The 11,242-nt window shown below is 41.3% G+C and overlaps 2 protein-coding genes across 9 annotated transcripts in view; one reads left to right on the top strand and one right to left on the bottom strand.

Moving 5' to 3' along the window:
• TNS1 (tensin 1) overlaps positions 1-409 on the bottom strand; it is a 325,093-nt gene extending 324,684 nt beyond the window's left edge. For 4 of the 8 annotated variants that reach the window (XM_088146384.1, XM_088146386.1, XM_088146388.1 and 1 more), the window contains exon 1: positions 145-409. In XM_088146384.1, coding sequence (XP_088002510.1) covers positions 145-252 — 108 coding nt within the window. In that variant the 5' untranslated portion in view covers positions 253-409. The remainder of the gene's footprint in view (positions 1-144) is intronic. The other 4 variants (XM_088146387.1, XM_088146389.1, XM_088146391.1 and 1 more) reach the window with 1 other exon arrangement.
• Positions 410-5,304: 4,895 nt separating this feature from the next.
• Positions 5,305-11,242, top strand: part of RUFY4 (RUN and FYVE domain containing 4) — a 40,240-nt gene continuing 34,302 nt past the window's right edge. The window contains exon 1 of the mRNA XM_088146395.1: positions 5,305-6,626. The gene's annotated coding sequence lies outside the window, so the exon portion shown is untranslated. The remainder of the gene's footprint in view (positions 6,627-11,242) is intronic.

Below are 11,242 nucleotides of genomic sequence, written 5' to 3'. Positions count from 1 at the left end.
CTCGGCCTCCCCGGCCCTCCCCCCGCCCTCCTGCCCACCCCCCGCTGCTTCCCCCGGTGGCTCCACGCGCGCCGCCTCTCGTGGCTCGGAGCGGTCCTCCGCTTCCTCCGGAGCGCTGCCCGACGACTCTCTCCACGTACTTACCCTTGGCAGCTGTTTCCTCTTCCTCTTGCCCTGCTGCTTTGGGGGCGCAAAAGAGAGCAGGGGGCGAGGGCTCCCCTCACAGCACCCCAGATTCACCGTACATCCCATCCAACCAGGTTCTCACGGTGATGGTAGGTGAGTCCGACCCCCGTCTCTGCCCCGGACAGCCAAAATTTAGGGAACCGGGCCGTTGTTCAAGGAAGGGACAGAGGCTCAAGCCATCCTCCCCATGCCCAAACTGCCGGCTCCACGCCGGGCACGGAGAGTGGAAGAGACTGCCTGGCTGGCTCACACCCCCCCCCCCGCCCCGCTGCTGCTGCTCCTCCCTCCCTCCCTCCTTGCCCTGCGCCTGCCTGAGGGTGGATCAAGGTACCTCTCCCCGCTTCGGTGCCTCTCTCTCCGAGGCAGGATGTCAAGGATAAAACCCCTAAACATACCCCTCGGGGCGGGGAGTCCATTGTTCCCCACCTAGGTGGCACCGTGCCTAGAGAGAGCCCATGCCCCAGCCTGGGAGATAGTGAGATGAAGAGGATCTGTTTTCTGACAGCATCCCAGAACAAGTGGGGAGAGGGAGAGAAAACTGGCACACGTTACAGCTCCTGGCTCAGAGCGACAAAGAGAAATTGTCTCTGACTGAGAAAGAGGAGAGAGGAGAGGAAGCACACAGGGGCACATGATGGTGATGGGGGCGTAAAAGCAAGCTCTATCATGAAATGAAGGATTGTCTCCCTCAGTACATCAGGAATCTCCTTGCCCCATTGGGGGGACTACAGCTGCCACCTCCCAAGGCGTATCATCAGTGCTTTTCGTGGGAACCAACTAAAGTAATACGTGCAGATACTTCATGTGCAAATCATCCTTCATTTTCCTCTCTAATGAAAACTGAAATCGTTCTCCCTCCTTTGCACAGAGCAGATAAACGTGAATACCGTCCACTGCTTTGTGAGGAAGCTGTTGAGGTGCATCTTATAGCATATTCAGTGATGTAGTGTTGCTTTGTACTACTTGATCTTTGCAACGTTTTTTTAAATTTTGACGTGAAAGGTTCTGCTGGATTCAGACCTCAAGAGAAGTTGACAGGTGCAAAAACATATGGGTCTACCTCACAGTCAGACAGCTGGTTAACTGGTTGTCAGTTAAGATGCCTTTGAATCAAGCTCAACTCCTAATAACTATACCAATGCAGTTTTCTTGGCAGTGTTGGAGAAGTGTCTTGACGATGCCTTCTTTTGGGACTTTTCAAAAAATTTCCCAGTCTTGCTTACCTGTCAGTAATTCTCTGGAATTTCAGGCAAAATCCTGTTCTAGCCCCATCTGAGGATGTCAAGAACTGGATCTGCATGGAAAACCTTTTGTGTGGAAAGCAATGCTGGTTTGCTGTCCTCCTCCACTCTTATGGCACATATTTTTTTAATTCAATATGACAGTTCACACATTTAATGAAATGAACTGCAGACCATAAAAGCTTAAACCAAAATAAACATTTAGGGCATCTCAGAATTCTTTGTTTTGTTGTTAATATTGACTAATTTGCCTAATGTGCTAGAAATGTAAGGGGATGGGATTTTTTAAAAAATATTAGAGGATGGGCTTAAAGAATACCCCCGTGCATTATCAGAGCTGGATGGACTAGGGACCCACCCCAGAATAAGACAACTTGATATGCTCACATATAAGCTAACTAAAAATGCTACTACTTTTGAAGATAACTAACTTCATTAATTTTTAATTTTAATTGTCAGTTGAAATATATTTATATCAAAGAAAGCAAAGCTGTAGTAGAGAACAAGCAAGAGTGCATTCTGCATTGAAATAGCCGTACAGAAGGACATTTGTTAGTATAATTACAGGTGATATTTTTTTAAAAAATCAAATTCTTTGTGAGGTAGTTTAGGAAGAAAACCAGAACATTTTCCCCAAACCGCTCAGCGAACTTAAGCCTGAGATCTTCATATTAGAGAATGGAGAACAAATATTGATTTTATCCATCTTATCTACCTCTCTTCCTTCTTTCTATATTGGCAATTGGAGACAGACAGACAGACAGACAGACAGACATTACTTTGTATGCAGTCACATCACTTCATTTACAAATCCCCTATAACCTCCAGGATAAGAAACAACAGAAAAAGGTGTTTAAACAGATTTAATCTCTTTTTGCCTGGATGTGTAATAATTTACCATTCTCTAAGAATGGTAAATGAATATGGATACTCTCAGTATAACTGTCAGGAAAAGAAAAGAAAAAGAGATTTTTAAAAAAAATGTTTAACCTTATTTGTCCAAAATACATCCCAGCCTAAGACATACAGGAAATAACTGGGTTGGCTTCCACCTTGTTTGAACAGGGCTCCAGTTCTGCATTTGCATCAGAAAGATTGATGCTTCGTTAAAGGGAGTCTAACTTTTTTGTAAAGACCCTCACATTAAATTATAGGCAGGAAAGTATACTCATTTGGGAAGTTGTGATGAGTCTTTTTAACTTGCCATTTCAAGCACAAGTGTGATGTACTAACTCCTTGGTAAATGCACTTACATGTGCTGCTGAACCAACAGCTTTCAGCACCTACTTGTGAATGAACTTAGCGGAAGCAAGCTTTCCATTCCGTAATTTCTAGCAATAGTCTGGAGCACCAAGTCTCAGAAGGAGCTCCTTTACAAGTAGCAACTTTAGATCAAATGATAAAAGCAGGGATGGGGGTTCTCCTGTCCATAGGCTTAATTCAGCCCTCCAGGCTGCCCCTCACATGGCCCCAATCTCAAAGTTTCTCCCCTTCTTTGGCAAGATGCCCCTAACTGATCTTTCTCAAGGACTTTCTTTTGCCTCTTGCTGAGATAATATTACTCATCAACATTTTTCTGATCTTTGCAGATATGTCCTGAAGAAATACACAAGATGGGCAAAAACAGGACTTACAAGAAATGAAGTGGAAAAAGGGGAAGTTGATGCACATCTGCACTTAAAAATGAAAGATTACGGTTCTGTATCTAGTTATTTCAAACATAAATCCAACTACAGAAACAGATCTTGCCCACTCCAGTAACATAATTTTCCATCACAGAATGGAAATCTGTGCAGCCCACCTTCCAAATATTGCTCAGTTACAACTCTACCCATCAACACTGATTATAGGTTATACTGACTGGAGCTGGTAACATCTGGAAGGCATAGGTTGTTCATCCCTGATCATGGAAATAGGTTCACATTCCTCTCTGGTCAGATCCTATGCTGACTGCTAGCTTTATTTTTTTAAAAAAATCTTTCTTTAAATATCAAATGATGACTCAGTGTCTATCATTCCTATGAATGATTTTTGAGTCACTGGAAGAACTGAAGTTAAGGGAGCAGAAGACTGGAACAATAACAGCGGAAACCTCATCATTCAGTAGTGACTCCTTTATGAAACAGTTGCTTAACCTTTGCCAAATTGTTGCTCTCCAGATGTGTTGCCCACCTTGTCTAGCCAGCATAGAAATAAGCATTACATCTTCTTCAGTTTCCATTCTTCAAGTCCACACATATTTGTCAGGGTATACCCTGGAGTAGGAATTTTTTGTCTCTGTGAATGGGAATGACAGAGCACAGCTGAGCTGCCTACATCATCAGCTCTGCTAGCTCAGGGTACCAGGTGCGCACACCTGTAGGGTGTGGCAGGTACATGACACGGCACAAACCAAGGCATATACCCCAATGCATCATGGGTGTTCGTTGTGGGGTGTTGGAGTGCTGGTTGATGAACAGTTGTAAGTTCTGTAGACGGCTTGTAAATATTGTACAGTAAAGGTCTGTGTATAGTTTTGCTACATCAGACTGTGGGCTGTTTATGTTTGTTGCATCGCACACGGAATGCCACAACGCGGTGTATGCACTACCCTGACAATATTTAACATCTCACAGCTGGCAACATAGTTAAAATGTTCTTTAGTGATTTTCCTGATTATAGCAGCTACCTCCAAAAGCCAAAGAGGGTCATTTTCACAGGATCTGCCTTTCCAGCTTCCCCAATCTTTTGGCTTCCAAATGTGTTCGACTTTCAGTCAGTATGGATATTTTTTCTTTTTCCTGCTTATCTTCCTTTTGCATCATGTCTTTCCAGGAGCAAGGCTGATGTTGGGGACTTCCTATCAGGGAGATTTTCAGGGTGAAGAGTGAAATATAAATGCTTTAAAAATTCAGTGAGAGAAGTAGACACAGATACAGTACATGCATATATAACTATACATTCTTTGACTAGGTGTAGAACCAATGACAATATCTGGAACATGATAAATGTGTTCTCCAGCTTTTCCTATAACAGCTTTGAATAGCAGAATCTTAACATCTGGAGCTACATGAACTTTGGAGCCTAATCTGAGTTAACCCCATGGTGTAACACACAACTGCAAATGTATGTGTGGGTTCATGACTGCAACCCAGTGTTCTTTTTCAGTTTCTCTAGATGTTCTTCTGTCTAGATAAACTATATTGAAGTTAGCCCTGATCTGTAACATTAAAAATGCTAATGTGGCATATTGGCATATTATAAACAAACATGAGAGAGGACAAGATTGCTGCTGTCCTTATTATACTGAATCCCCATGCCTTCCATATTTCTCATCAGCACATGGCATTATGGATATATTATTACAGTTTGTACCATCAACGCTTTTTCAGAGGATGCAGATTGAAACCTTAGCTCATTGGCATTACTATATGCAGAAAGAGCCTCAGAATACATGTGTGTTGAAATATAGTGAGGGGCTAAAGTAATGGGATCCAATCTCACCCCAAGCCCCCCTTTATCACACTGGTAGGACAGAACTCAATTGTATCTTCATTGATAAGTAAATACCAGTAGACGTAAAATTGGGAGAAAGTGCCAGACAGACAAAGAAGTCCTGATTAACTGATCTAGGCAGTCTCCTTTTGACCAAGAATGCAGCTGGGGAGGGAGGGTGTCTACCTCATGTGGACTCTGACCTCATGCCTTTTCCTCCACCCCCAGGACTTACCATTACAGCATCCATTGACTTCATAGGGTGAAAGCCCAGGTCAGTTCCCTGCTAGGGGGATACATTCCTGCCATATTTCAACTAATTGAAATCAGGAGTCACCAGCCACTAAAGGCCATGGGAACGTGGGTGGGAGGGGGAGCTGCAACTCTTAGATGGCAAGTTGTGTCTAGGATTGCATACCATCTATCTGTCAAAGGGTTTATATAAACTCTTTCAAGTAACTAACATATAATGGAGTCATCACAATTTCTCAAGGCCTCACAGGGAGCCAACCAAGAAGTGCTACAATTCTGGACCCTGTTGTAAATAATGTCCACTCCACTGTCATCAGGTTTGTTTCTTCAATTTGCCACACTGAGAAAGTACAGATGCCTTTCTGGCTGTCTACCTTCCCTTTATATCATACCGCACAATTTCAACAGGAAAGCAAAAATATTTTCAAAGACATGGTGAAAATAGTCTTGAATTGCACTAATAAGATAAGATCCAGACACTGGAATATTGTCTTAACCAATCAATGAGCTAAAATGTGACATTTGTATCATACAATATTAAGATGCAATTAATTCAACTAAAGTTTTTTTTAATGTTTGACACTCCAGATGATGTTTAGCATGGGTTATGTCTTAACTTCCCTGTGCTGAAAACTATATTATGAAGGGGACACTGACTCATATATCTGGGGTTGTTTTGCAGTTGAGCTGGTTTGGTTTAATATTCATAAAGTTGTTAATATGGTATTGGGAAGAGACATAAGATTTAAGAAGATGGACGTACTGTTAAATTATATACCAAAATTCTGGAATCCATTAAATAAGAAATCTGTGTAAGGGAAAACAGAGGACAGTTGGACAAACATTGCACAAGAGCATAGTTTGTGTAACCATAGTTTGCTGACAAGCCACAATTGGCAGAGTTCACACATCACACAAAAGCATCATCCATGCAATAGTAGTGGTTGGGTTTACACAACACACAAAGCTTAAAGCAAGCAAACTACTCTATATCTAACACATGACGTGAACCAAGCCACTCAGTAGCATGACATTAACAATTTTAAGAAAGAGCACCAACAGCCAACTGAATGACAAGTAATGTCATGATGTAAGTAAGATATCACATACCACTTCCAGATAAACATACCAGCTATTATTTGAATATCTTCATTTATGTATGCCTGTTGGGAATCAAATAAATTTGCAATACATACATCAGTTTGATGACATAAATATTGTTTAAGTAGAGAACATGAAAACAGACAAAAGGCAGATTAATGAAAGAATATCTTTTTCCTATTCTGATATAGGAGATTGGGGACCATTCCTGGTTAGGTTGCCTGAAGTTGTTTAATTCAAATGTCTGCCCTTTCTTTCCAGGTATAACAGACTATGGGGCAGAACGGAGGCCTGCTATTTCAGAACTCCAACGTTCTGGAAACCTTAGAACCTTCACTCTCTGCAACCAGAGCTGAGGGAAGCCACCTTTTGGTGAGTTGCAGGCTGCCAGTCAAGGGAATCAATGACCAAATGGCGGAGGGGATTACAACAATCTTTCATATAGAAATGTTGAGAGCTGGTCACCCTTTCCACTCCCTGCTACCCTCTTAAAGCTCCTATTTCTTCCTCTTCCAGCTTATCGCTATCCCTCACTAGGGTTCCACATATTCTTCTCTCCCAGCCTCCTATATCATTAGGTTCCCCCACCCTTTATAACCTGGTACTAAGCAACACAATAAAACACTTTTTCTTAACAGGATATACCTCTTTTTCCACTTTTGCACTTAGGTTTACAGAGGCTTTGGGATCAACATCCTTGTCATGATTTATATTTTGTACATATCTGTTGCCACAATGATTGTGTGTATGCACGTTTCCAAACAGGTGCAGCGCTCACGTCTGATATACAGGAGAGAGCACTGATGTCAGAGTTACCATAGGAATCAAATGGTCTAAGCAGCAAGCTGTACTAAGCTGTTTTTCCCATTTAAACATTAACAGGAACTGTTAATTAAATGCAACATTCAGTTCTGCAGAATGACACACCTGACATTTCTCTTCACTAATCCTAATGCTGGCAAGATACTGGAGTGGGGAACGGCAGAATGTGTTTGAATTAGTACAGTGTTGTACTATAATTAGTAGAGTATGCACAAAGCTATTGAAACACAATCTTCCCATACGTCCCACCCCTACTACATACCTGTATAGGTGGAGTCAGGAAAGTTGATGAAATATAAACTGAGAAGACCTGTCAGTGGAATAGGTTATCATGTGGAGTCGTTTCTTCTCCTTCAGGGGAGGTACCTTCCAACTCTATGATTCTATGATTCTATGGGTTCGTTGTATTAAAAGTACAGCTGAGAACTGTAAAACCAGGATCACCAAAATGCAACTAGTGAGAATTAGTAGATTGAATGGTAGAGTGAACTCAAGTCTTCAGCTTAGTCCACATGAAGCTCAGCCTAATTTATGGAGTTATTATCAAGATCAATGGGATAATCCCACAGAAATTGGAGGGAATGTTATTGCTTTGTTTTGGTTTTTTAGAAAAAAACTCCAATGAGCAATAAGGGAACTTTGTTTCATTGTAACCATTTGTATAACTATGATACAACATAGTTTGTTGTTTATTTTTTTCTCAGTCTGTAGTATTTTGTTCCACATACTAACAGTCATGATTATGGGCAGTTTTCAGCCAGATCCTCTTTGAATTCTGAACAAAAAATATTAAAGTCATTGTTATGTGCTTTTTATTTTAATATGTTTATATTCTGTCTTTCTTTCATTTTGTTATTTCAAGGTGGAATATAGCTCAGGTGGTTTCCCATCTAGACATCGGTTACATCCAAATAATCAAGCAGATGGTACTTTCAGAAAGTAAACAATCAAAGAAAATTATGTTTCAAAAAACTAGATTCATATGTGTATGGTTTAATTTTGTTTTGTAGAGAAAATATTTCATGTCCCTGGGGACTAGTTAACTTAATGTTCCAGTATTAAGGTACCTTTACAAAAAAAAGTGATGCTTTTTCCCATTTTGCTATATAGAGGTAAAAGTTGGGAATGTCAGGAGAAATATAAAAGTAAGTTTAACCAGTGAGAATGGGATATTTAAAAAGTGAGTGTGGTAAACAACAACAACAAAAATAAGGGAAGAAATAACGGTTGCTAGATGAGTGTGGTTTGGATACAAAGCACTGAGAGAATGAATGAGGATTAAATTGCAAAACAAAAATATGAAGGAAGAGTGAATGAGTCAAGAGGAAGAAGATGGATGGTATTTATGAGATCTCCAAAAAAAGAGAGGCGAGGAGTTTAAAAAACAAGAGCCAGCACACAAAGTGATATATGGATATGATATAAGCAACTAGGATGGTTCCTAATGGTAGAAAGCATATCATAGCTTAATCTGAAAGGGAAAAACATGATGTGTATGTATATATGTACAGAAAATAAGCTTAATGTTCTAAAGGAGCAGATTTACCACTGAATTATAACACTGAATTGATTTAGGGGTGGAAACTCTCGCCCTGTCCTGGATAGCTCCATATGGAAATAAGGCAACTAAAACCTCAGCTCTGATTCTGACTAAAGACCCACCAAATCTACAGCTTATAAACAACATTGGGAATTGGGGAGGTAGTAGTTGGTCAAAGACAGCCAGATTCCCTGAGGGATCTGGGAATTCTAGCAATCTGCTCTTCCGGCTGATTGTTCTACTCCTTTTAGGCATGTTTAGTGTCTGACAAATAAGGCAAAAAGTAAATGAAACCTCAGGTGAGTTTTTAATTATAATCTAACACTGCAGGGCAATTTAAGAGAGTACCTTAATTCAGTCTTCTTTAAAGTAGAGCAAAAACAGGAAACTCTTCTGCCTGAACAGGGTAGAACAGCCATCTCCAATTCAAAACTCTCCAAGACCAAACATTTGTGAACAGCCCCTACACCAGCTGTGTCTTTCTGCAAATTTAAAATAAATAAGTGTTTGGAGTGGAGGGGCAGAGAGGCATTCATCTCATCTTCAGACTTCGTGAGTAAAGGCATATAGAGCATTAGAAATGAAAGGCTCTGTGCGAGTGTCAGATATCAACTTTCTGAATGGGATACCAAAGGCTAGCTGATCAGGCACTGGAGCTCAGGAAATCAGTGCCTTTCAAAAGATATTGGTCACAGATTAAATGCTTTATAAAATTTGCATGAAAGTGAGGTAGGCTTATACTACAATTTATTCCGCCACATGAAAACAGTGTTCAGAGAACTCAGCTTCCTGAAAATAATGAGGAAATCTTGAAAACTCTCCTTTTATCCAGTAAAGATAACCTCACCGTCCTTCTTTGAAAAACACAGTTGCATCGCATGTGGTGAATGAGTTCTGCTTTGAAATGGTAGGTTACTTGCATTCTTCTAAAGCAAGTAGTGGGTTGATGGACAATGCACACTTCCATATAGGGAAGGCAGGACAGAAAGCTAAGGAAATTTGGAGAGAGGAGAAGGTAATTTATGGTTAGTGTAAAATTAAAGAAAGGAAAAGAAAAGGAGACAGTCAATATGTGGAAAAGTTATCTTCCAAAGTCAGTCTTTCCCAATCTTGGTCCTTCCTGATGTGTTGGACTACAACTCTCCGAAGTCAGCATATTCTGGGTTGAGGATCATAGGAATTCTACCCAGAGACATCCATAGGGATCCAGATGAGGAAAAAGCTGAGCTTCTAGCCCAGCATCATCTACTTTGACTGGGCAGAGGCTGCTCAGGCCTTTGGATGGAAGGTGGCTTTTCCGGTTACAACAACCTGGTCTTTTTCAGGGGAGATGCCTGGGGCTGGATCTCAGCCTTTTTACATGAGCTCTGCTGCAGAGCCACAATTCCCTTCAGTCATCCAACATTCAGCCAGCTTGGTAAGCAGGCATGTTTTTGCCACAAATCAAAAGTTTTCAAGCATTATACCTGTCACTCATGTCAGCCAGCTGACAAACAATGAGAGAAATATTTGCAAAAAATATCTCTCCCTGGTCTTGCCATGGAGGTGGGAGGAGGGCTTACAAAAGCTGGATGTGTTTGCCTGACAGGAAACTTACACAAATAGCTAAACCAGTCAATTATTAATAAAAATTCCTGCCTGGAGCTAGATTAAGCTAGAAATGCAATTAAAGGAAGGGGGATTAAGTGGGAAAAGTGGGCCAATAGCTTAGTGCTGCTATCCCCAATTCTGTTTTTCTTGTTGCTCTTCCCATAGAAACTGTTCTTCTGAGGTGGGGAAAGGCTCAAAAGAGGTCTTGTCTCTGTGAGATATCTCTAGGTTCCAGAAATCAGGCCTTTTTCCATCCTTGATATTTGCTGGTAGCCTCCGTTGTGCATTTTCATTTGACAAGGAACAAAGCAGACAGGCTAGGTTATAAACCAGAGCAGTACAACATTTTAATCACTGTCCTGTAAACATCCATTCTGCATCTAGCATATTTCAGTCTGTAGACTAGCCTTTCCCAACCTCTTGCCTCTAGATGTGTTGAGATCAGAGTTCCCAGTTGGCCATGGTAGGTAGCCATATGGTCTCCATGTATCATGAAGGCGCCAGGTTGGGAAAAATGTTCCACTTCAGAATGAGTGCAAATTCCTGTTAAAGATCAGTGAGTGCTCATGTCTGGACCGCACAGGAGCAGCAAGGGAATCAGAACACTGTCCCCCCGCCCCCAGAAGCTCCTTTGTATCACGTCCCATAGCTTATCTGCAACTGTATCCCCACCCAACAGGTAGGAAGGACTTTTCTGATAAGACTGCAGTTTTAATCCTGGATAACTTATCTAACTTTTAGAGGATTAACACTACATTTTATAAGAAAAGTCCTTTCCATCTCTTGGGTGGGGATACAGTCGCAGTGGTCAATCTGAATCCAAGGCAGGGGTCAGGAAGCTGTGGCTGCCCAGAAATCACCCAACTACAGCTCTTGATATCCCCTTTCATTGGCCATATGGGCTGGGTTCCTCAAAGTGTAGTTTGGTGACTATCTGGAGGGCTACAGAGTCCCATACCTCTGCGTAAGTTTTCACTACAGGTAGTCCTTGTTTAGCAACCACAACTGGGACTGGCAACTTTTTCATTAAGCAAAG

The sequence above is a fragment of the Python bivittatus genome, unplaced genomic scaffold, assembly GCF_059951505.1.
Source record: "Python bivittatus isolate LINGU-HERP-01145 unplaced genomic scaffold, Pbiv_v1 ctg000480_np1212, whole genome shotgun sequence".
In the NCBI taxonomy this organism is placed as follows: domain Eukaryota; kingdom Metazoa; phylum Chordata; class Lepidosauria; order Squamata; family Pythonidae; genus Python; species Python bivittatus.
The sequence above is the reverse complement of the archived record's forward strand: the minus strand, read 5'-3'. Positions and strand labels throughout refer to the sequence as shown.